The sequence below is a fragment of the Macrobrachium nipponense genome, chromosome 26, assembly GCF_015104395.2.
Source record: "Macrobrachium nipponense isolate FS-2020 chromosome 26, ASM1510439v2, whole genome shotgun sequence".
Taxonomy (NCBI): domain Eukaryota; kingdom Metazoa; phylum Arthropoda; class Malacostraca; order Decapoda; family Palaemonidae; genus Macrobrachium; species Macrobrachium nipponense.
Genome location: NC_087215.1, coordinates 25,348,838 through 25,375,173, shown reverse-complemented (window position 1 = coordinate 25,375,173; position 26,336 = coordinate 25,348,838). Strand labels below are relative to the sequence as shown.

The following is a 26,336-nucleotide window of genomic DNA, read 5'->3' as shown; positions in this document are numbered from 1 at the left end:
ATAAATCTAAATATTGTTCTAGAGACTCCCAATTTTTTTTCAAAATGAAGATAAATGACTGAATATTACTATACTGTAAGATTTTTAGCTTACAATTGCAGTTTTCGACCATTTCAGAAGAGTTAAATTTGACCGAATTTCGAATTTTTTTTATATATTTTTTTTATATGCAAATATTTCACAAATGAGAAAAGCTACAACCTTCAATTATTTTTGGTTGTATTCTACATGAAATTGCACACATTTTCATATATAAAACTCTATGAAATGCCTAATATGAAACGGAGCAAGTGTTCCGAGAATGCAACGTACGCATTTAGGAGATTTGCGGCGGAGAATCTGTGCGCGGAGGGAAATTCTTTTTTTTTTTAAATTCACCATAAATCTAAATATTGTGCTAGAGACTTCAAATTTGTTTCAAAATGAAGATAAATGACTGAAGATTACTAGACTGTAAGAGTTTTAGCTTACAATTGCGTTTTTCGACCATTTCGGTAGAGTCAAAGTTGACCGAACGTGGTTTTTTTCTATATATCGTGATTTATATGCAAATATTTCGAAAATGAGAAAAGCTACAACCTTCAATTATTTTTAGTTGTATTTTACATAAAATTGTGCACATTTTCATATATAAAACTTTATGTAACGGCTAATTTAAAATGGTGCAAACATTACGACAATCGCACGTATGATTTTTTTGGAAGTTGCCGCGCGGACGAAGGAAAAATTTTTTTTCTTCATAAATTCACCATAAATCGAAATATTGTGCTAGAGACTTCCAATTTGTTGCAGAATGAAGGTAAATGATTGAATATTACTAGAATATAAGAGTTTTAGCTTACAATTGCGTTTTTAGACCATTTCGGTAGAGTCAAAGTTGACCAAAGGTTGAAATTTTGGCACTTATCGTTATTTATATGAAAATATTTCAAAACTGAAAAAGCTACAATCATGGGTTGTTTTTAGTTGTATTGTGCATGAAATTGCGCAAATTTCCATATATAAAACTTTATGTAACGGCTAATTTAAAATGGTGCAAACACTACGACAATCACACACATGATTTTTTCGGAAGTGTTACCGCGCGGACGTAAGGAAAAGGTTTTTTCCATAAATTCACCATAAATCGAAATATTGTGCTAGAGACTTCCAATTTATTGCAAAACAAAGGTAAATGATTGAATATTACTAAAATATAAGTGTTTTAGCTTACAATTGCATTTTTCGACCATTTCGGTAGAGTCAAAGTTGACCGAAGGTTGAAATTTTGGCACTTATCGTTATTTATATGAAAATATTTCAAAACTGATAAAAGCTACAATCATGAGTATTTTTTTGTTGTATTCTACATGAAAATACGCACATTTTCATATTTAATACTCCATGTAATGGCTAATTTAGAATGGTGCAAAAATTATGTCAAAGTGATGAAATAATTTCTAAGATGTGTCACATACTTTTTAGTGCGATAAGAAAGAAATTCGCGCTTGCGCGCCTGCGTAACGATTGTAAACAAAACAACACCTTGATCCGTGAACTCCCAGCATCCCCCAAGGCGCGTGATTCAAAAGTTTTCGGCTGGTAGGCCTATAAGTATTTTTCCACGAATTTTTTAAACTTTTCTATGTCGACGTAAATTACGTCGGGTCGGCACCCAAAAGACAATTTATCTCGACGTAAAATACGTCCAATAGGCGTTTAAGGGTTAATTAATTTGCATTTCTTACAGTTAACATAACTGAGGTCTTAAGAGTAGGATAAATCTTTTTGTGCCAGCTGAAAAATGGTTAAAAACAATAAAAAAAAAATGCAAATGCAAAGAATCTGTGGCATCTGGCATCCGATACATAGTTGGCATGAAACTGAGTCAGAGAGAACACCTCTAAACCTAGTGACACATCAGTCTTTCTTCCAGCCAAGGATGAAATGTAAGAGGGATGGCTAGAGGTAGGCAGTCAATGTTAAGACCCCAGGTGGAACAAACCTTTGGTCTTAACAGTAGGATAGACTTACATTTTGAGGGAGGTATGAGAATCCTGAACAGACGGGAGGATCAGGTACCTGATCATTCTTCTTAGAGATGAGAATGATGAAGAAGACCTAAGCCTTTGAAATGTTAGATATGTGGATATCTAACACGCAGTCCACTGGGTTTGAATATGATGAAACATGTCCAGATTCACTGCATCTACAAAAGTAAAAAAGAAATTAACTATCTCTGTTAAAGCAACAAACCATGTTAACCACAAGAAACAGGTTTGTCACCACTCCTTACTTCCCTTGCTTGAGTGAGGAATTCAAGCTACTGAGAAGCAGACTTGTATGTTGTATGGAACATAAAAAGTGCTGTAACAGTATGGCTGCACTGCTCATCTGCATCAAGCCAGTTCCAACGTATGATGTGTCTATTCTTCAAACTGCCCATAGGTATGAAGAAAGGAGAGAAGTGAAAGAAAAAGAGACCAGTCATCTCACTCATTCCATACTCCACACAATCACCTTAGGCAAGATACAAACTGCCCCGCAAGTGCACTGTATGAGTTACAATTGTTGATCAGCCACCACTGGACCCAAGGAAAAAAGTGTCCAAAGATATAAGTGTCACAAATAATTAAAAGAATATTTGATATTGGGGAAAATGGAACCAAGATAGGGGTGGAAGAAATCCTAGAAATAAAGAAGGAAAAGTAACTTTATGTGCAATATACAAATCAGAATGGCATTGGGCTAGGGATTGTCTTCAGAATTTTCAAAATAGGAAGAAAACAAACAAAACAAGAAGAAAACAAGCAGAAAACAGAAACTGGGCCAGAATCAATAGTTTATGTAGTAAAATCGAGGAAGAGTCACGGGGAAGAGGTTGATGCAATTTTAGACACAGGATGTAAATCGTGTTTGTGGGAAATTGTGACTAGCACATGTTGTCATGGGTTTGAGTCAGGAAGAGTTGAGGAGAATGAAGGCTACTAGGACAGAGTATAATAAAGTATTTAATTTTAGCGAGTCATCATATAGGTCAAAAGGAGTAATGGAAATACCAGAGATATTGAAAAACAAGAAGTTTTATTTGAAGACAGAAATTCTGCAAGTTGATATACAGTTGCTAATAGGAAAGAAAACCATAAATTTGAAAATAAATTTTTACAGTAGAAGTTTAGTATTAGGGGAAATGAAGGTAAAGTTAAGAGAAGACAATTAGGGTCATTTAAGATTACCAATAAGAAGGAAGATAGAAGAATTATGAATTATTACTAAGATTTGGAAGGGGAAGAGCCTGAGGGAAATTAAAGTGCAATAGTGAAGTTACATCTACAGTTTGGTCACAGAAGTGGAGATAAAATATGGAAACTAACAGAGGAAGCACAATGGAGTGATGGTTTGATAGAGAAAGAAAAGGAGGAAATAAAAAGTTACTAACAGACTTGGCTGCAAGTTGTGAGGTATGTAAAAGATACGAAAGAAACCCAGCTAAACCAGTAGTAGGCTTTTCTTGGAGTAAAACTTTTAATGAAGTTGTAGCAATGGATCTAGGAAAGGGAAAATGCAAGTAGGAGAAAATGAAAGTCAAAGGTTTAAGTAAATAGGAATAATAGTAGAGCAGGAGAATAGGTTTTGTCCTAATTAGTGGCAATATATAAATTCTATAAGAGAACCAGAAGCTTGATTTACAGGTAATAGTGTTAGGACAAAAGGAGTAAACAGGTAATAGTGTTAGGACAAAAGGAGTAAATAGGTAATAGTATTAGGACAAAAGGAGTAAACAGAGAGTAGATCAGTGGTAGGACAACTGAAGTGGGTACCGTTACAGACCATGGCAGAAATATCATATGATGTTAGTGAAGTAAGTAAAGCCTTTAAAGAAGAAAGGACTTGAGATATGAAGAAGCTTAAGAAAATTGTAAGAAAAACTAAGAACATAATAGGAGAAGTTGCAATAAGTGAGCTGGAGGAGGAAAAGATTTATTTGGAAGCTCATGCAGATTGCTTCATTTGGGAATATAGAGGATGGCTATACTCAATTGGGTTATGTTATATCCTTGACAGGTGGTGAGAAGAGAAGTCCCATAAGGTGGAAGTCCAGAAAATCCTGGAGAATAGCACAACCCACCATTGAAACATAAGCTCTGAGTGTAGGGGAAGCTATAGAAGGATTTATATATTTCAAACATTTGTGGAAAGAGATAGTAGGAAGGAAAAAATCAGAGGCTCTGGTTAATACTGACAGTAAAACACTAATGACTGCAGTAAAATAGTGTACTGGTGTAAGTAGTAAGAGATTAAAAATAGATATTGCAGCAATATGGGAAACAATAGAATCTGGGGAAATAAAGGTGGTGAGATTGATAAAGGAAAGGATCAAATAGCTGATGTATTAATTAAAGCAAGTTTCAGGAGTAAATAGTTGAAATTATGTAAAGGGTAGAGAGTTGGAGAATAAAGGAAAGAGAGGGGATTAGGTTAGGAAGAGGTTGGAAGGGAGGGAGAAACAGATAATTGTGATAATATATCAGTTTAGTCAGTTATTTTATCTTTATTTTCTGTAATGGTGAAATGTGGGCGATGTTCAATGTATGGGAAAAGTATTTAATTTTAGAAAATTTCTTGAAGTATTTAAATTGTCCTGGGATGTCATAGAAGACAAGATGGCAGCACCACGGGTGACAAAAGTAAAAAGAAACATTGAAGAGATGAGGACACACAGAACTGGTCTTTGGTAGAATAGGAGAGAGAGCTCTGTCTTACAGGATTTTGTGGGTTTTAAAGTCATGTTGTGGCATTTTTCAGTCTGTAGCTGAAATATAATGGGACTGAGGAACGTGAACAAGTGGGTAGATTGCACGTTTGCGGCACAAAGGTAAGATTAGGCTAAGGAAAGACTCAAATCTTTATCCTCTGGTCCTAAAACATTAACTAGATTTTTAATGCTGAAAATACAAAGCCCTGATCCTTACTGAGAAACGCAAGGGTATAAGAGCAGGTTACATCACCTTGAGAGAAGTCTACCCTCTTATCAATCGCATGAATTTCGCAAACTCTTCTGGCAGTTGCCAAGGCCACTAAAAAATGGTTTTCTTAGTTAAATTCTTAAACGACTGCATCAAGAGGCTCAAAAACTGGACCTGACAGCAATTTTAGCACTACATCCAGATTACAAGACACAAACTCCTAAAGACTATTGTTTGCAATGTCAACGGATCTAATAAGATCTAACAGGTGTACCCTTACAGTCTTTATTTTTTATTATTATATTTCTAGTGTAAGTGAAATTTATATTATATTTAGTTTTTCTCCTCACTGGTGGTTTACTTGTCTATGTTGGTGGTTTGACTAACAACTGTTCTTATTTTTCATGATGCTTGTTTGTGGAGAAGCCCTCATTATACAGAGTTGTGTGAAACATCGTGAGGAGTTATAGGCAGTCATTCTCTGAGCCTTATTTGAGAAGGTACTACTGCTGTTGCTGCTGCTGAAAGATATTACTGTTGCTGTAGCTGAAGCATCATGGGATCTTGTGGAATTTTGAGAGTTGGGAAGAGTGAATTCTCCCCCTTCCAGGATTATATTTTCTTCAGCTCCTTTCAGAAACCCTTGGCTTAGTTAGGCTATCTAGGGGACCTCTCTGTCATCAGGTATGAAGGTATTGCCCCTGCATTTGGAGTAAAGTGATCACGGCTACATTAGCACTGCTGCAGTCTTGGCAGGACTTGGTGGAACTCTTGTCCTCTGCCACAGCTTTTTGGGAACCATTCCTCTTCCCAACCACCCTGAGTGATTCTCCAGACGTGGAGAACTGATTACATAAATTATTTTTGAGGAGTTGTCAGTGTTTAGTGTGTAATTTGGCAGGATATTCTTTCTTTTCATTGGTCTCCACCTTTCTGGACCCTCTACCCTTTGGTATATATGTGTTGATGACCTGTCCATTTAAATGTGTAGTTGTTTCTGTGTTAGGTATTAACCATTAAACACCGAGCCGGTATTTCCGAAAGTGTCTCCCGTATGCTGGTGGCGTTCGCGAGTTAGCGCCGAAGTGGAAAAAAAAGTTTTTTTCAAAAAATCACAGAATGCTTAATTTACAAGATTAAGAGTTCATTTTTGGCTCCTTTTTTGTCATTGCCTGAAGTTTAGTATGCAACCATCAGAAATGAAAAAAATATCATTTTCATATATAAATACAGTGGTACTTCGAGATACAAAATTAATCCGTTCCGAGACGGCCTTCGTATTATGAGTTTTTCGTATCTTGGAACACATTTTACATGTAAAATGGCTAATCCGTTCCAAGCCCTCCAAAAACACCCCAGTAAATTATATTTCCAGGCCTAAAACACATGTTCTAGGGTTACGACGGAAGAAATATGACTCCAAAAAGGCAAAATACTGTACATACTTGAGTAATATTCAACTGCATGTAATATTCAACCCCATTTTTACTGCATATATTAGGACTTTAGCATATGTCCCTTAGCAATAAGCCTAGCCTATGTTAGCGGTTGCTACTGTAGCCTAGTCTATGTTAGCGGTTGCTACTGTAGCCTAGTCTATGATTCTGACATCTAAACCCAAGAGCTAAAAGCTTAGAATATGCCAAAAAAATGTATAAATAATCAGTATGTACTCATTTTAAATAATTATTAATTAATCATTAACTATAATACACAAACAAACAAAAAACAAACCTTCCAATCGATTGTTTACATTCAACTCTTACACGTCTTACGAGTATCGAACGAGCGCCAAGCAATCATTTTTCCTAGCACACAGTAAGCCATAAATTGTCATTAGTATCTCTCTTCAACTAATGAAACCACCAAACAGTATAATAACCATTCATTTCTATTCTTTATTCTATCTTTACCTAATGAAGATACCGAGTTACTGACAGCTATAATGAAACATACGTATACGTAACGTAATAATAAAACAAGAAGAAGAATTCTAAAAAATACGTATTTGTTGGCAGGCTGATTTATTTTATATTTTAAGATATCTAATTCACAATTTCTTTATTAAATGTATTACATGTACTCATTTCAAATAATTATTAAGTAACCATTAACTATAATAAACAAACAAAAAAAAGCTTCCAAATGTCTGTTTACATCCAGCACTTACGAGTATCGAACGATCGCCAAGCAATCACTTTTACACAGTAAGCCATAAATTTTCATTATCTCTCTTCAACTACTGAAACTACCAAACAGTATAATAACCATTCATTTCTATTCTTTATTCTATCTTTACCTAATGTTTTTTTTTATTAAATGTATTGCATGAATAAGTTTTTCAATTTACAGCAACCTTTTACCAATAGAATACTTAAAGCACAAGGGGTAGATGCTGACCAATAGGAGAGCAGGACCTTATGGGGTGACTAGCATCAGGAACCAATGGGAGAGCGGGAGGATGGTGGCGAGTTTACTCAGTTGGCGGCGCGGGAGTTTTAAAATTGTTCTCGGTGGTCCAGGCGAATCTCGGGACTTTACAGCAACAACCTTTCGTATCTTGAAAACTTTTCGTATGTAGAGCAGTAAAATTTTTCGCATTGGCTTTCGTAACTTGGATTTTTCGTAAGTTGAGCCTTTCGTATCTCGAGGTACTACTGTATTGGAATATATGACAGCACAAAAAAAATTTCATATATAATTGTATACAAATAGGGCTGTGAGCAAAAACGGTTTTAAGCTATAATTGTATACAAATAGGGCTGTGAGCAAAACGGTTAAAGCTAATGGGTTAATTATTTTTTAGTTGTATTGTAAACTAAATTGCGATGATTTTAGTATATAATAAATTGTAAAACGATCAAAGCAATACAGAGAAAATATTATCACAATATGATGCATGAATTCGTAACGCACGGACATAAAAAAAAAAAAAATGATATTGTTATGATACAATAAAGTTTCATACATACTTACCTGGCAGATATATACATAGCTATCGACTCCGTCGTCCCCGACAGAAATTCAAATTTTGCCGCACTCGCTACAGGTAGGTCAGGTGATCTACCGCCCTGCTCTGGGTGGCAGGACTAGGAACCATTCCCGTTTTCTAATCAGATTCTCTCTTCCACCTGTCTCCTGCGGGGAGGCTGGGTGGGTCTATATCTGCCAGGTAAGTATGTATGAAACTTTATTGTATCATAACAATATCATTTTCATACATTCAACTTACCTGTCAGATATATTGTGACGTTTATAGATCGTTCGTCTACCCAAATATCAATTGAATAATTTGATTTGGAAAACGGCAGCCATTTCTTTAGAATATCAGCTGATTTTTAGTAAACGCGGGAAACCCAAAACCCGCCAGCTAGCGATAGGGAGTTCCCCAGTTGGGGGAAAAGAGTCTTTTATCAGTTGTAGGGACGTATCTCAAAAGGGAAGGGTGTAGGCAGATTGGTACTTCTTAGACCTATACCTTAAGCTCTCTTTCCTGTGACCCCTCTGCTGGCTGTATGCTTGTTTTCCAGGATTTGCCTTGATCGTGGGGGGTTAAGCTGACTTCCAACCCCCAAGCAACCCACCTGAATTCTCTCTCAGTCGGCTGCGAGACGTGATCTCGGACAGAGGTCAAATTACCTGCCTTCCTGTTAGGCCTACCCAGGGTGTGAGTGGCGCGCCGATGACCCAGGCCTCAGACAAAAGGGGGCCCATGCTTTTCTACAAAGGTCCACACTGAACACGACATCCAGGTACGTCTTGTGGAACAGCATATTGCCAGTCTCTCCCAACCTATTATCATTCTGATCCTCATTCTCCCAATTCAATTTCCAGCAACAAAGGGAATTCATCCCTTTGTTCCCTCTCACTGCCTCATGGCCGCATGCTTCCCCTTGTGTGATCGTCCCAGACCAATGGAGTCATTGCATACTTCAGTGAAACCTTAAAAGTTCCTTCTCCCCAGTATTAGAGAATTAATTAATCAAAGCAAGAAGTCATTTTTTCTTTTATCTCGTTTAATCTGGGATTCTTTTCCAGATTCCATGAGTCACGTGCCGTCTTTCTGCCCGCAAGTGTGCATTACCCGAATTTATGAAAATCAGCTTGAATGACATAAGTTGGAGCCATCATTTACCTTTCCTCCAGGCCAGCACGGGCCTTTTTGTAAATAAATATCTGTAAAGTAACGAGCTGAGTTTTCTGGCGACCTTTTCCTCTAAAGAAGTATTCATTAACAAACAGTTTTACGGTAAGTTCAATTAATTTCAACTGGTCTTCCTTCAATTATTTCCATTTACGTATATAGCCGCTCTCAAGGCCAGCTTAATACGTAAAAGTGGCGAATCTTGCCTGGTTCGAACCTAGCTTGCTTAAAAAAAGCTTGTAAATCGCGTTATCCGTTGTAAAACGTAAACTGTAAATGTTTTTCAAAGCGCAAAACAAACCACACTTGCAGCGGGAGAAAAGACACTGACTCACGGTAAGGTATTCCATTCATTAATATGATTATTCTATAACTAATGTTAGCTTAAGGTACGTTTTGTTGAAGTGGTCAAAAGAGCGTAGGTAGAAATCTTATTATTGTAACGGCGAATGCGCCAGAGCTTTATTTTAGCGGCGAGCAAACAATTTGCCCCGCGAATTCTCTGTTACGTTGTGCTGTCCTCGTAGGAGCTCACACTAACACGTGTGCAGATAGATGCCAGAAAGGACCAGATCAAACTAGGAAGTGCTTTGCCAGGGTTTATTGCTGTATTAGAAAGCCTAGCTAGTTAGGAGTGTTTTACTAATAGTTACGGCAAAAGAAGTGTACAATTCTTTTGTCTGTGATATGTTAGGGAATCCATTTTTAACTTAGTTTTCATTCCAAGTGTTGGTAACGCTTACCTCTCAGCTTAAATTCAGCTTAGAGCACTCTCGCGCCTGCGCGGTCTCAACCAGCCTTCGTTTTCGCTCACAGCGGCAGCCATGTTTGTTATCTCTTTCAACATTATCTAACCCATTTAAGCAAAGTAACGTAAGTCTCGAAGTTTTAACGTAAATAATATCAATCTCGGTACTAGTATCTATCGTTCTGCCAGAGAAATTAACGTAATTCGCCTTGAATAAGAAAGTAGAATTTGGTGTTGTAAATTGCCTTCGCATTTACAGAGAATCAGCTGTTTTGAACGACATGCTGTGCGCTAGCAGCGCTACCCAGCTAGCTCACGTGTTTCACCTCGCATCGCTCACTCGCGCGCTGAGCGAAAATTTAATTTCACTTCATACTTAACGTAACCTCATTTACAAATGTTGCTAACATCGTTTTAAAATCCTTACCGTCATTTCACTGTTCACAGGGACCTAGTAATCTTACATAAAGTTAACGTAAATCTCAAGTAGAGTAAATCACAAGAATTCTTAACGTAAAACGCGTCTTTGTAAAATTCATATTGAAACGCAAATCATTTCATACGCAAATCATTTCATAAGCGCAAGCCGCTAACATTAACGTAAACATCGTTCACCGCGAGCGCGTTATCATTTTCATAAAACGTTATCAAAAGCAATTCTTTCAGTAAACGTTAACTTAAGTAAATCATTTAACGCAAGTTGCGTCATATTAAACTAACATTAGTAGTTCAATTCAATATAAGGGAGTTCATTCATATATCATTTTTCACCCTCTCCGAGAGAGAGAGAGAGAGAGAGAGAGAGAGAGAGAGAGAGAGAGAACCAGAACCCAGTATTCACGAAGCCAAGAGTACTACATCTTACCATTAATTATAGCATGCAGAATTAACATTATTTTAGTCTCTTGTGTCTTTCATTTACACAGCGTGATACGTACGCGCATGTGTCCATTGCAGTTTGCAAGCATTTATTTATTTCATTTACCGAGTACTTCAGCGAGGGACTGAGCATTTCTAAAATTTCCATTACCTGTCGTTGCCCGAGTGGTCTTTTCATTTTCTTTATCACGAAAGACTTGCGTATACCGCAAGCACAACCCGCACAGTGTGCCACGCAAATTCATTACTTCCAGACAGGGAAGTCGTTACCAGTTTAGGACTGGCCACCACCAGTGCACGTCAGGTCTTACCATTTCACAGTGCCACTAATTCTTGACACTGTCCATCGACTGGCTGCTGAAGTACTCCCACCTTTTACTTTCTCTCCTCCACTATTACCCTCTGCCATGAGCAGTGCCATTTCACTTCAGTATATTTAAGTATACTGCATGTAGTGTCCGGGACACACCAGCACGATACCAGTGCTCCAGCCTCCATAAGTGCCATTGCACCTGTACAGGCCGTACAGGTAGCCATTAAACCTGCGTGTCCGTCCTTACGGAACGCCCAAGTAACTAGTGTGTCCATGTACAAGGGTCAGTGATCCTTCGGAACACTCAACAAAGGGAACGCCTCCCAAAGCGCCGCAATACCAGCCCTAAGTGCTGACAAACCTGCGTGTCCGTTCCTTACGGAACGCCCCAATTCATTAATGTCCGTGTACGAGGATCAGTATCCTTCGGACCAACCCAAGGAACGCCTCCTCATAAGTGCCGCGCACCTGTACAGACGTACAGGTAGCCCATTCCAACGTCTCCCAAGTTGGGAACGCCCGTAAGTGTGACGTACGCCGCACACTTCCTTCGATTTTTTCACCTCATCAGAAGGTGCCATTCACAAAGTGCCACCGAGCACCCAGTCTTTTCAGACTTTTCATTACCAAGTCGCAGAACACATTTCCAAGTGAGTGCTACTTTCCACAGTAGGCACTCCTATTCCATTCAGTACCCTTTCCTGGCCATTATTTTCATTTTCCTCCGAGCCTCTACTGCAGCCTAAGGGAAATGTCTTCCCCTGCTTCCCACGACTTCTTTGCCAGAGAGCTAGAGAAGCTCGGAGCCCTCATAACTCTGGGCAAGGAGACTGGTTACACTGGACCAGCACTTGACCAGTGGATAAAGACGCAGCAGGCTGCCGCATGCCTGCAAGAAAAGGAAGAAAGAGAAGCAGAGGAGAAAGCCAGAGAAGCAGAGAGAAAGGAAAGAGAAGAAGAGAGAAAGCATGAGCTAGCTCTCCTAGATGACGCAATCTCTCTGCTAGTTTCCAAGCCCCAGACCATGAGCTGGACTCCCGGTAAGAGGTGGTTGCGGAGGTTCTGCACCACTTGTGTGCGTGGGCATGCTGTGGATTCCGACCAGTGCCCAAGTCGGTCTCTACCTTGGGAGGAGAGCTTCCAGGGTGAACTTCTCCAAGGCTACCATGTAGCCCTGCCTGATGAACAGTCTCCTACGGCCTATCAGTGGGTACAAGTCATGGCCGACACCGAAGCCCAGGTCTCCCTTATTTCAAGAAAGGCATTGCCTAGGGGTGCCAAAATCCAGACGAACGAAGAAATTCAGTTTGAATGGATTGACGGTAACCTCTATTCTGTTCCTTCGGTCCTTCTGAATGTGGAAATGCCCTTTCTGGACCAGGAGACCCGGGAAATCACATTGTGCCGCCAGGGCGTAGTTGACCAATTTCATGATGTTTATCAGGTGATATTGGGCCGAGATCTACTTAAGCCGTATCTACCCTGGACGCAGCTCCCACTACCAGATGCACCGGATCCCTGCAGCATGCCTCATAATCAACCATCAGTTTTAGATTCAGAGGCTAGTGCCTCCGATGTCCCAGACATCCCTTTTATTTGTGAACCTGGCCCTGACCCAGTGTCAGAGCCCAAAGTTCCTGCCGCATCATCTCAGCCTCTTACCATTTTACCGCCTACCTCATCCACCTTGGAAGAGGTAAGCCCACCAGTTAACCCCGGACTTGCTTCCGAGGATGATTCAACGGAGGTTTCCTTAACCTCCCTACCTCAAATCACTGCCAGAGAGGACTCCTCACCTGTGCCAGAGCACACTGCCAGCCTTGGTGACTCCACAGATTCGCAACCTGTGGGGGCATCTCGGCCTTACCGTCCAGTGCCACGGAAGAGGTTCTGGAACACGTTCTGCCGAGACTGTGGCCGCAAGGGTCACATGTCTGCCAACTATGGAGGGTGCGCAAACCACCATATTTCTGCCATCGCAATGGCCGTCACCAATCCTTCTTCACTAGGACCCCCAGCTAAGGGCCCTATAACAGTCGCACCCCTCCAAAGCCATTATCCGCCAAGCCACGTCAGAGCCTACGACGACTCTGGCGCTCAAATCTCCCTGATACGGGAAGATCGAATCCCCCGAGGGGCTAATATTGACAGACGTCAACTGTTAACCATTGAAGGCATCAATCACATTAAACTGATCCTTCCAACCGTACAATTGAGTCACCAGACCTCGTTTCTCCAGAGTATGTACTCTTGCCGTTGCAAGCTACATTCCAGGAGGTTACGACCTCCTCCTAGGGCAAGACATGAAGTCTCCCTCACCGTTCAAGAAGCCTAGGGGTCCTAACCCCACGACAAATCACTCCAAAGCAAGGAGTCATCGAAATTCTACTTCCTCCAGGAAGTACGTCCACCAACACTCTTCCCCGTTACCAAGGAGGGAGATTGATCATTCACAGTTCCGTTGCAAAACCTGCAACGTAATAGGGCACTCCACGAATTGGCCTCGGTGCCCTAGCCGACTACCAGCAGCGGACACTGTCCATTTTCCACAAGGCTTAGCCTTCAACAAGAGACAGGAGCCTCTGTCTCCCATTTCCAAGGGCACGCTGAGAGGTATTGCACCTCCGGTACCTGCCACAGGTCCAGTCGACCTCAACACTCTGCCAGTGCCACTTGGCAGCACTGAGCAGTGCCAAGCTCCGTCCAGCCTGGACGTAGAGCCACCACAGAGCTTGACTTCTGCGCCTGGCCCCGAGCTAGCGCCGGCGCCTAACCTAACCAAGGATCCTCCAACAGGCATGGAGCTTACCGCAGCCCATGGCCAATCCAAAGTCCATGAGTCTTCTTCACCCTCACCACTGACGCCCGAGGATGAACCTCCGGCAGACCTAACCTTCATACCTCCTCTGGAAAACCAGGAACTGTCCGACCAGGAGTCAGCCTGGAGTTTTCCCCTTACGACGGCTGTCGCAGCAGCCGGAGTGAGGGCCTCCCCTGCAGTAGGTTCCACCTCTACAACGGTTCCACCTCTACAACCGAAGTAGGGTGTTCTCCTGAAATCCCTCAGGCTACCACTGCCTCTGCTCCTGCCGGCGTTTCTGGCCTTTCCCCAGAGTCGGTGCCTCCGTCTACTCCTAGGACTAGTATAGCCAGGTCCTGGAGGAATAAGAAGAAGAAGAAGAAGGGACGTAACCAATCATTAACAAACTAACCCAAGAGCCACATGCTCTCCTTGACACCTGTGCCCGAGGTACAGGGTCGCATTCATTTGCAGAATGATCCTGGCACCTACCCAGAGAAGGTAGCCAGCCTGATCTCTGCCAGTAGAACTAACCCTCTAACCCCTAGCCATTGTGATACTAACCCTCACTTAAATATAATTACCTCATTACATTACCATCCTGGTAACGCACTAACCACTCATCATCCTCACGCACCATTACCTCTCATGTATTTTAACAGTTCCGTCGCTGAACTACTGCTGTGCGCACCAAACTCTGGAATGATTGCGTCTTCATTTAACTATAATGAGTAGGTTAGGCTAATGATTTAGTACCAGGGCATTAGGTTAGTAGCAAGTAGAATTTTCAAGTAACCTTATCTAGGGGTAGAGTAGACTGTTGTCACAAGACAACCCGTAGTTATTACTTAGGCTAGACTACATCACTACATTAAGTTAGTACACTTAGCATCTTTGCCTATAAGTTAGGTAGGCCACTGTAGTTAGCTGTATCGCTGCTCAAAAAAACTTCAAGTTGGAGTAGGAGAACTGGGTAGTCGAGACGATCAATTTATTTAAGCCAAGACCTTCACGCCCGAAAGGGAGTGAATGCCTTCTTAGCAGGGGGAGCTGTGACGTTTATAGATCGTTCGTCTACCCAAATATCAATTGAATAATTTGATTTGGAAAACGGCAGCCATTTCTTTAGAATATCAGCTGATTTTTAGTAAACGCGGGAAACCCAAAACCCGCCAGCTAGCGATAGGGAGTTCCCCAGTTGGGGGAAAAGTGTCTTTTATCAGTTGTAGGGACGTATCTCAAAAGGGAAGGGTGTAGGCAGATTGGTACTTCTTAGACCTATACCTTAAGCTCTCTTTCCTGTGACCCCTCTGCTGGCTGTATGCTTGTTTTCCAGGATTTGCCTTGATCGTGGGGGGGTTAAGCTGACTTCCAACCCCCAAGCAACCCACCTGAATTCTCTCTCAGTCGGCTGCGAGACGTGATCTCAGACAGAGGTCAAATTACCTGCCTTCCTGTTAGGCCTACCCAGGGTGTGAGGGTTGGGCGGCCCGCGCCGATGACCCAGGCCTCAGACAAAAGGGGGCCCATACTTTTCTACAAAGGTACACAATGACACGACATCCAGGTACGTCTTGTGGAACAGCATATTGCCAGTCTCTCCCGACTTATTATCATTTTGATCCTCATTCTCCCAATTCAATTTCCAGCAACAAAGGGAATTCATCCCTTTGTTCCCTCTCACTGCCTCATGGCCGCATGCTTCCCCTTGTGTGATCGTCCCAGACCAATGGAGTCATTGCATACTTCAGTGAAACCTTAAAAGTTCCTTCTCCCCAGTATTAGAGAATTAATTAATCAAAGCAAGAAGTCATTTTTTCTTTTATCTCGTTTAATCTGGGATTCTTTTCCAGATTCCATGAGTCACGTGCCGTCTCTCTGCCCGCAAGTGTGCATTACCCGAATTTATGAAAATCAGCTTGAATGACATAAGTTGGAGCCATCATTTACCTTTCCTCCAGGCCAGCACGGGCCTTTTTGTAAATAAATATCTGTAAAGTAACGAGCTGAGTTTTCTGGCGACCTTTTCCTCTAAAGAAGTATTCATTAACAAACAGTTTTACGGTAAGTTCAATTAATTTCAACTGGTCTTCCTTCAATTATTTCCGTTTACGTATATAGCCGCTCTCAAGGCCAGCTTAACCCTTAAACGCCGACTGGACGTATTTTACATCGACATTTTTTGTCTCTCGGGTGCCGACTGGACGTATTTTACGTCGACATACAAAAGTTTTTTTAAAAATTCGTGGAAAAATACTTTTAGGCCTACCAGCCAAAAACTCTTGAATCACGCGCCTTGGGGGATGCTGGGAGTTCAAGAATCAAGGTGTTGTTTTGTTTACAATCGTTACGCAGGTGCGCAAGCGCGAATTTCTTTCTTGCCGCACTAAAAAGTATCTGTGACACATCTCGGAAATTATTTCGTCACTTTGACATAATTTTTTTACCATTTTAAATTAGCCGTTACATAAAGTTTTATATATGAAAATGTGCGCATTTTTATGTAGAACACAACAAAAAAATACTCATGATTGTAGCTTTTATTAGTTTTGAGATATTTTCATATAAATAACGATAAGTGCCAAAATTTCAACCTTCGGTCAACTTTGACTTTACCGAAATGGTCAAAAAACGCAATTGTAAGCTAAAACTCTTATATTTTAGTAATATTCAATCATTTACCTTAATTTTGCAACTAAATGGAAGTCTCTAGCACAATATTTCGATTTATGGTGAATTTATGAAAAAACTTTTTCCTTACGTCCGCGCGGTAACTCTTCCGAAAAAAATCATACATGCGATTGTGGTAATGTTTGCACCATTTTAAATTAGCCGTTACATAAAGTTTTATATATGAAAATGTGCGCAATTTCATGCACAATACAACTAAAAACAACCCATGGTTGTAGCTTTTATCAATTTTGAAATATTTTCATATAAAAAAAAAAAATGATAAGTGACAAATTTTCAACCTTCGGCGTCAACTTTGACTCAACCGAAATGGTTGAAAAACGCAATGTAAGCTAAAAACGCGTATATTCTAGTAATATTCAAGCATTTACCTTCATTTTGCAACAAATTGGAAGTCTCTAGCACAATATTTCGATTTATGGTGAATTTATGAAAAAATAACATTTTCTTTATGTCCGTGCGGTAACTCTTCCGAGAAATCATATGTACGATTGTGGTAATGTTTGCACCATTTTAAATTAGCCGTTACATAAAGTTTTATATATGAAAATGTGCACAATTTCATGTAGAATACAACAACAAATAATTGAAGGTTGTAGCTTTTCTCATTTTTGAAATATTTGCATATAAATGACGATAAATAGAAAAAAAACCACGTTTGGTCAACTTTGACTCTACCGAAATGGTCGAAAAACGCAATTGTAAGCTAAACCTCTTACATTCTAGTAATATTCAGTCATTTATCTTCATCTTGAAACAAATTAGAAGTCTCTAGCACAATATTTAAATTTATGGTGAATTTAAAAAAAAAACTTTCCTTCCATCCGCGCGCGGATTCTCCGCCACAAATCTCCGAAATGTGTACGTCCCATTCTCGGAATATTTGCTCCGTTTCATATTAGGCATTTCATAGAGTTTTATATATGAAAATGTGCGCAATTTCATGTAGAATAAAACGAAAAATATTTGAAAGTTGTAGCTTTTCTTATTTCCGAAATAATTGCATATAAAAAATATATATAAAAAAAATCGTCATTCGGTCAAATTTAACTCGTCAGATATGGTCGAAAACTGCATTTGTAAGCTAATATTCTTATAGTATAGTAATATTCAATCATTTTTCTTCATTCTGAAAGAAATTGGAAGTCTCTAGGACAATATTTAGATTTATGGTGAATTTTTGAAAAAAATATTTGTTTACGTCTGCGTGTTACGAATTCATGCATTATTTTGTGATAATATTTTCTCTGTGTTGCTTTTATAGTTTTACAATGTGTTATATACCAAAATGATTGCAATTTAGTGTACATTACAACGAAAAAAAAAGTAACTTGTTACCTTTAACCGTTTTGCGCACAGCGCGATTTGAATACAATTATATATGAAATTTCGTTTTTGCGCTATCATATATCGCATTATTTATATACGATAATGATAATATTTTTCATTTCTGATGGTTGCCTACCAAACTTCAGGCTATGACAAAAAAAGGAGCCAAAAATGAACTCTTAATCTTGAAAACTAAGCGCGCTGTGATTTTTTGAAAAAAATATTTTTTCCGCTTTCGCGCTCAATCTGAAACACCTCCGGCACACGGGAGACATTTTTTTTTTTACCGCTTCGGCGTTTAAGGGTTAATACGTAAAAATATACATAGCTGATTGACACCCTTTGGTGGAGGGCAAGAGACAGCTAACTACTGACTAGACAGGTAAACAACATATGTTGTAGGTATTTATAGACCTTGGTTCCTACCTTATCAGGTGGAAGACTTCGTGACTACGTCAGGAGTCTGCTTCACCTCAAGAGCCTTAGCGAGATTAGTGATCTGTGGCCAAGAGTTCTTGTGGGTCTGTCGATGGGGTATCATCCACTTACTCGACAGAGCCTAACTGGCATTTGTCAATGGGTGCTAATCTGCTTATATGACAACACGCCTTCATTTAAGGAGCACACAACCGATCCCGATCACCCGAACCTAACATCCGTGTTAGTTCTAAGATTGCCAAGAGCTATCCCCAAACTCTTAGCAAAGAACCAAAAACTCAATAACCAAACATACAATAGTAAAAAAAAAAAAAAATTTTGTACCCCTCTAAAAGTCAGCTGTCACTCTATCTCCTAGTGAAGAGAAGTGAAGGTCGCCTGTGCGACACCCGACACTTCCATGCACAGGAAAACTCAAGAACACATCCAACAAGAGGGTTACATACACTATTAAGGATCGGTGCTAGCTCCCTTACCCAGAACCGTCTGTGCTGACACAAACGGACCTAGAGAAAAACATTTCTCATACGTAACTAGCACATCTTTTAAGTAATGAGATGCAAACACAGAGTTGCATCTCCAATAAGTTGCATCCAAAATATTTTAAAGTGACATATTTCTTTGGAACGCAATAGACGTTGCGATTGCCCTTACTTCGTGGGCTCTCACTCTTAAAAGATTAAAAGAATCATCTGGACAATTCTTATGAGCCTCTGTAATAACACTTCTAACAAAGAAGGCTAAGGCGTTCTTGGAGTCTTTTACTGAGCACCAAAGACCTTTTTGTGAACCCCCCAACTGCTTCTTTCTGTCCAGATAGAATTTAAGAGCTCTAACTGGGCAAAGGGATCTTTCTGCTTCTCTGCCCACCAAACTAGTAAGTCCTTTTACCTCGAAGCTCCTGGGCCAGGGATTCGAAGGGTTTTCATTTTTGGCAAGAAAGAGAGACTGGAATGAACAAATTGCAGAGTCTCCTTTGAAGCCGACTCGTGATTCAAGGGCGTGCAACTCGCGGACTCTTTTTGCCGTTGCAAGAGACATCAGAAATAAACACTTTCTAGTGATATTACGAAATGAAGCCGTGTGTGGTGGTTCGAATTCTTTGCAGGATAGAAATTTAAGGACCACATCTAAGTTCCAGCTTGGAACCCTAGGTTCCACTGACTTTGATGTTTCAAAGGAACGAATGAGGTCGTGCAAATCTTTATCATTCGTTAAATCTAATCCCTTGTTTCTAAAGACTGGTGAAAGCATACTCCTGTACCCCTTAATAGTCGGTACAGAGAGATGCGACTTTTCTCCCAGAAACAGAAGGAAATCCGCAATTTCGGTCACAGAGGTACTGGAAGAGGACAGCTTCTTCGACCTGCACCTGCTCCTGGCTGGCGCCAAACGCTTGGCAGGAGTAACTTCCTTTCCTACTTCTCTCCTGTCTAACGCTCCGTTCCCGCCAGAGATGGTCGCCTGTGCGACACCTCCTCCGGAAGGCTCGTTGCGCGTGACAGGAGATCGGTATTTAGATCTTTTAATAGGAAGCCTATCATCCTTCTTACGAGTAGGCTCCTTAGAAAGAACTCCTACCAAAGAGGCTAATTGCTCCTGCATATTCATTAAAATTTTCCTGGTTGAGGAATCTTTCGAATCAGGAGAGGGAGATCTGGAAGGCGCTCTAGGATCTCCTCCAGACCAAGAGTGACTGTTTTCTAGCCTTCTTTATTACCGAAGGCGCATCTTCTTCAGAGAAGCGCTCGGGGCTAGAGTTGAGCTCATGTTCTTTCATACTCCTCTTCAGCGGACGGGAAAGTTTGTTGACTCCTTCCATCTTCTTCCTCGGCTGGCAGGGGCGAACTTAGCTGATGAAAAGCACTCACGAAGGACGCTTTTCCTATAGCGGTCCCTGGCAGTTTGTGATGTAATAGATTCTGCCGAAGGGACGCCTGATCGTTGGGGATTCTCCACAACCCCCGTAAGGCTTTCGACTTTCCTTCTCCTCCGGGCCAGGGAGCTTGGAAGAGGTCTAGGCCTGGGAGCGTCGCAGAGACGACCAGACGCCCCCTCCACTACACTGGGGACACTAAAATCACTAGCGAAACCACATTCACTTTCCTTACCTTCCAATGCTGCCATTTTTTCCTGCATTTTCTGAAGGGAAGCTCTGAGTTCCGCTATTTCCGAAGCAGAACCAGAGGGATTAGCAATTTGTGAACGGGCTGAAACAGAATGGGCATAATTATCAGAGGAAGAAGCTACAGAACTAGACAGTAATTCACGAGATCTAGACATTCTGCGGGTTTTGTAAGCCGCTTTCCTCTCTCTATCTTTCTTTAATTTCTTCAAGTAAGAAGTTAGATTCTTCCATTCTTGCGCACTCAGTTTCTCGCACTCGTTACACGTATTCTCAATCGAGCATTCAACCATTCTACAACCACTGCATGTAGTGTGACGATCTACCGAAGCTTTCGGAATCCTCACCTTACAGCCCTCATTCACACACACACTCTGAAACTAACACTAGAGTCAGACATATCCACAAAATTCCAAAACCAAGTCCAAAAAACAGTCCACGATAGCGAATGCCAAACAACGATCCAAGTACGTCACCAAATATCAGTCGAAAGATGATCAAAAGCGTTGTGAAAAAAGAATTCCAGTCAGGAGGTAGTAACAACAATGTTGATACCACCGGCGACAGAGAGAATCTGATTAGAAAACGGGAATGGTTCCTAGTCCTGCCACCCAGAGCAGGGCGGTAGATCACCTGACCTACCTGTAGCGAGTGCCACGAAATTTGAATTTCTGTCGGGGACGACGGAGTCGATAGCTATGTATATATCTGACAGGTAAGTTGAATGTATGAAAAGCAGTTTTCAAAAATTCACCATAAATCGAAATATTGTGCTAGAGACTTCCCGTTTGTTGCAAAATGAAGGTAATTTATTGAATATTACTAGACTGTACGTGTTGTAGCTTACAATTGCAGTTTTCTACCATTTCGGTCGAGTTAAAATTGACCAAAGGTCAAATTTTTTCTATTTATTGTTATTTATATGAAAATATTTCAAAACTGATAAAAGCTACAACCATGGGTTGCTTTTAGTTATATTCTACATGAAATTGAGCACATTTTCATATATAAAACTTTATGTAATGGCTAATATAAAATGGTGCAAACATTACGACAATCGGACGAAACAATTTCTGATTTTTTCAGAAGAGTTACCGCGCAGATGTAAGGAAAAAGTTTTTTCATAAATTCACCATAAATCAAAATATTGTGCTAAAGACTTCCAATTTGTTGCAAAATAAAGGTAAATGATTGAATATTACCAGAATGTAAGTTTTAGCTTACAATTGCATTTTTCGACCATTTTGGTAGAGTCAAAGTTGACCAAAGGTTGATATTTTGGCACTTATCGTTATTTATATGAAAATATTTCAAAACTGATAAAAGCTACAACCATGGGTTGTTTTTTGTTGTATTCTACATGAAATTGCACACATTTTCATATAAAAAACTTTATGTAACGGCTAATATAAAACGGTGCAAATATTACGACAATCGGACGAAAAAATTTCTTATTTTTTTGGCAGTTACCGCGAGGATGTAGGAAAAAGTTTTTTTTCTAAAATTCACCATAAATCAAAATATTGTGCTAGAGACTTCCAATTTGTTGCAAAATAAAGGTAAATGATTGAGTATTACTAGAACGTAACAGTTTTAGCTTACAGTCACGGTTTTTTTACCATTTTGGTCGAGTCAAAGTTGACCGAAGGTTGAAATTTTGGCACTTATCGTTATTTATATGAAAATATTTCAAAACTGATAAAAAGCTACAACCATGGGTTGATTTTTGTTGTATTCTACATGAAATTGTGCACATTTCCATATATAAAACTTTATGTAACGGCTAATATAAAACGGTGCAAACATTACGACAATTGGGCGTAAACATTTCTGATTTTTTTGGAAGAGTTACCCAGCTGATGTAAGGAAAAAGTTTTATTCATAAATTCACCATAAATCGAAATATTGTTCTAGAGACTTCCAATTTGTTGTAAAATGAAGGTAAATGATTGAATATTACGAGAAAAGAAGAGTTTTAGCTTACAATTGCATTTTTCGACCATTTCGGTAGAGTCAAAGTTGACTGAAGGTTGAAATTTTGGCACTTATCGTTATTTATATGAAAATATTTCAAAACTGATAAAAGCTACAACCATGAAATTGCGCACATTTCCATATATAAAACTCTATGTAACCGCTGATATAAAATGGTGAAAAAATTATGTCAAAGTGATGAAATAATTTTTGAGACGTGTCGCTGATGCTTTTTATTGCGAGAAGAAATAAATTCGCGCTTGCGTGCCTGGGTAACAATTGTAAACAAAACAACAGCTTGATCTGTAAACTCCCAGCATCCCTCAGGTGGGTGATTCAAAAGCAAAAGTTTTCGCCAAGTAGGCCTATAACTATTTTTCCGCGAATTTTTAAAAAAACTTCTTTGCGTCGACGTTTCGTATGTCAATTCGGCACCCAACAGACAATTTTCGTCGATGTTCAATACGTCCAATCGGCGTTTAAGGGTTAAGTGTGAGTGTTGTTAATTATTTAGTGTATTTATGACGTTCAGGTGTCATTTCTGTCTGTAATTTGTGTATTAAAATTAAAGGTTTTATTACAGTATTTTCTTTGACACCTTGAATTGAGTTTGTACACACCTTTGTTATGAATATTTTTTCACCTTTTGTGTACTAAGTATTGGTTTTTGTGAATACAGAGAAGTGTTTTGGTAAATGTGATTATTGTGGTGGATATCAAGCCATCACACAAGTCATGATTAGAACAGAGGTCCAAACCTTAACAGTCACCTGTAGCCTCTAATAGTCGAAGTAGATAACCCTCTGGAACTTCTCAGAAAGAGTAAAAATTCTGTTAATCCAGTTATAGATGTCTTAGTAGATGAGATGTTATTATTTACCAGCAGACATCTACCAAAATGAGTGATCAGTCTTCTGGGATTGGTGCAGAAATAATAGAAACTACATATAGCTATGTAATCATTTGGTAAGTTACATATATAAAAAAATAGTAATGAATAGAAGCTTTATTTTACTCAGGTAAATAAAATTTGCATTGTAAAAATGTAGTATACCTATAAAATTTGGCATTCATGAAAAGAATCCACGGCTCTAGAGCTTGAAAACAAGCCATGTAATTTTTTTAGAAACTAGAACTAGCTTAAATGGAGTAACCATCTGCCAGACAACCAAGAGCAGTGTTTTCTGGTGTGCCTAGCATTAGGATTTTTAAATTCTTTCAAGTTTTGGAGATCTCACCATTTCCAATAAAAAAAATTAGTAAATGCATGAGAACCTGATTAAAACGAAGCCCCATACAATATAAAATATGATACATTACCTTCAGCTTTAACGTTATACATTTGCCCTTCAGACTGACAGCATTTAGCCTATTTTCCACTTCAGCTGCTAGTTCTCCTATAAATCTAGTCACATCATCCTGACTAGTGAAGCGAATACCATAATTGACTTCAGCTGATACAGACTTCCTCTGAAAATATTAAACACTGCTGCTGAAGTATTTAATAATAAAATAAATATATACAATTCATTATCATCTAATTAAAGATAATTGTGGCAGGAGTACTGTAACTTAACTTACAAAAACTCAAGCCAATGAGTATTATTTCTAAATCTTATTTTTCAACTAATCTTAAAAAAAGTCTGCTACAAGGCAATATCAAAGTCTGTTGCTTAGAATTTAACAGCAAGTGAAAAATCCAATATCATGAGTATCATGTCTAATAGTCATACAGACAGCACATTCATGCTTAACTCTTAAGAGTGCAGCAAGGCCCTTAAAAAAAATTATTCACAGATAAAGATACATATAAAGCTTCCAAATATTAATAAAACATCAAATACAGATATTGTGAATAAAATTAACACAGTAAGAGGTTATAAAGGATATTTTTATATACGTGTAAATCCAAAAGCTAATGGGACAAGGAACTCATTGCTCAATCTTTGCCCTTTTCAACTTGGCTGCTCAACTCTAAATTTTGTTAATTTGTTAATTCTTTTGCCCTTGCTACTCATTGCAAAATAATTTCTTTTGGTCAAACCTTTGCAAATCTAGGACAGGACTGAATCCCAAAGGACACAGCATCCAAAACCCTGAAAGTTCCTTTAATCTATCTTTTATACTGTAAATCAAACCATATAAATTTGCAAAATTCTAAAAATGACATTTTTATAACAAAATAACATTGTATATAATTACCCAGTAATTACATAGCTATAGGTTCCACTTATTATGACAGCTTTAATTCAAAATTTGTGGGTAACACTTCAAACTGTAAGTGGCAGCTCTACCCACTAGCAGGAGGATAGGGACAACTGTAAGCAGAAAGCTGTTTGTTCATGCCTCAATATATATATATATATATATATATATATATATATATATATATATATATATATATATATATATATATATATATATATAGAGAGAGAGAGAGAGAGAGAGAGAGAGAGAGAGAGAGAGAGAGAGAGAGAGAGAGAGAGAGAGATATATATATAATATATATATATATATATATATAATCTAGATATATATATCTAATATATTTATAGATTATATTATATATATAATAATCATTATATATACATATTAATATATATTATCTATCTTATAAATATATCTATAAATATCTTATATATTATAATATATATCTATCTCTATATATTATAATCTAATATTCTATATCCTATCTTATATATCATATATATAATTATATTATATATATAATATGTATATATAATTTAATATATATAATCTTAATATCTATCTATATATATTGTAATAATTAATATCTATATCTATATATATTATATCTATATATATATATGTCATCTATATATATATCATATAATAAATATATTATATAATCTATTACTATATTACTCTGTATATCATATGTATAATCTATATATACTATATCTTTCTCGATATCTCTTATATAATATATATATCTATATATATCTATCAATAAACTATATATAATATCTATATACTATATCATATATCTCTCTCCTATATATCTATATAATCTCTATATCTATACTATCTCATCTATCTATATATATATCTTATATATCTATATATATATATATATATTATCTATCTCTATCTCTATATAAGGTCTTTTTGTATATGTAACTTACCCAGTAATTAAATGGCTGATTCTCACATTGACAGGACATGGGAGACATGGACATATACTACTACAAAATATTAAGTTCGGTAATAAATTGAAGTAGAAAAACCTGCTAGCATTGAATACATGCTTGTTGTTCCTTATCAGTTAAGAGTTCTACTGGGATACTGCCTGTGGTTGGTGTTCATCTTAGCCTGTAGTGGTGTGGCAGTATAGCTAAGAGTCACCTACTACATAAGTGGAAGCTTTACAGCAAAGGCAATATGTCTGAATGCTGGTAAAGTGTGACAGGTGCCCACCCTAGCCCTGGGCACAGTACCTAATAAAAACAGCCATACAACACTGTCACCTACACAGAGATAAAATCACAACCCACAAGCATATTGCACACCCTGGTTCTGTAAAACTCAACACCTTATTTACAAGGTGAAGAGTTAATTGGAAAAAATCCTATGCTTCCTTCAACTATACGATGCCAGTCACTAGAAATGGTATGAAAACTTTTTTTTTTTTTTTTTAAGTTCCAAAATTATTGAGAAACGAAGAACAATTACATTCCCAGTAGTTCGAAGGCAGAATGGACATACAAGGCATAAAAAGTATGTAAGATAAGGGGTAGAGGTTACTCTGACACCCTTAGCTTTACTTAAAAGGCACTGCTCTCCTAATTCTGAGTATGCCTCAATATAATACTCCATAATGTAACACATTCTAGTCAGAGAATGAAATGGATATGCCAACAGCACCTGGTGTTCCCAGGCAGTCACTCATCCTGGCAGTGACCAGACCTAATGTTGCTTCACTTCTCTG

At 38.6% G+C, this 26,336-nt stretch overlaps 1 protein-coding gene across 4 annotated transcripts in view; it reads right to left on the bottom strand.

Moving 5' to 3' along the window:
* Window positions 1-26,336, bottom strand: part of LOC135200074 (DNA repair protein Rev1-like) — a 690,203-nt gene that overhangs the window by 64,075 nt on the left and 599,792 nt on the right. For all 4 annotated transcript variants that reach the window (XM_064228361.1, XM_064228359.1, XM_064228360.1 and 1 more), the window contains one exon: window positions 23,708-23,857. In XM_064228361.1, the coding sequence (XP_064084431.1) occupies window positions 23,708-23,857 (150 nt within the window). The remainder of the gene's footprint in view (window positions 1-23,707; window positions 23,858-26,336) is intronic.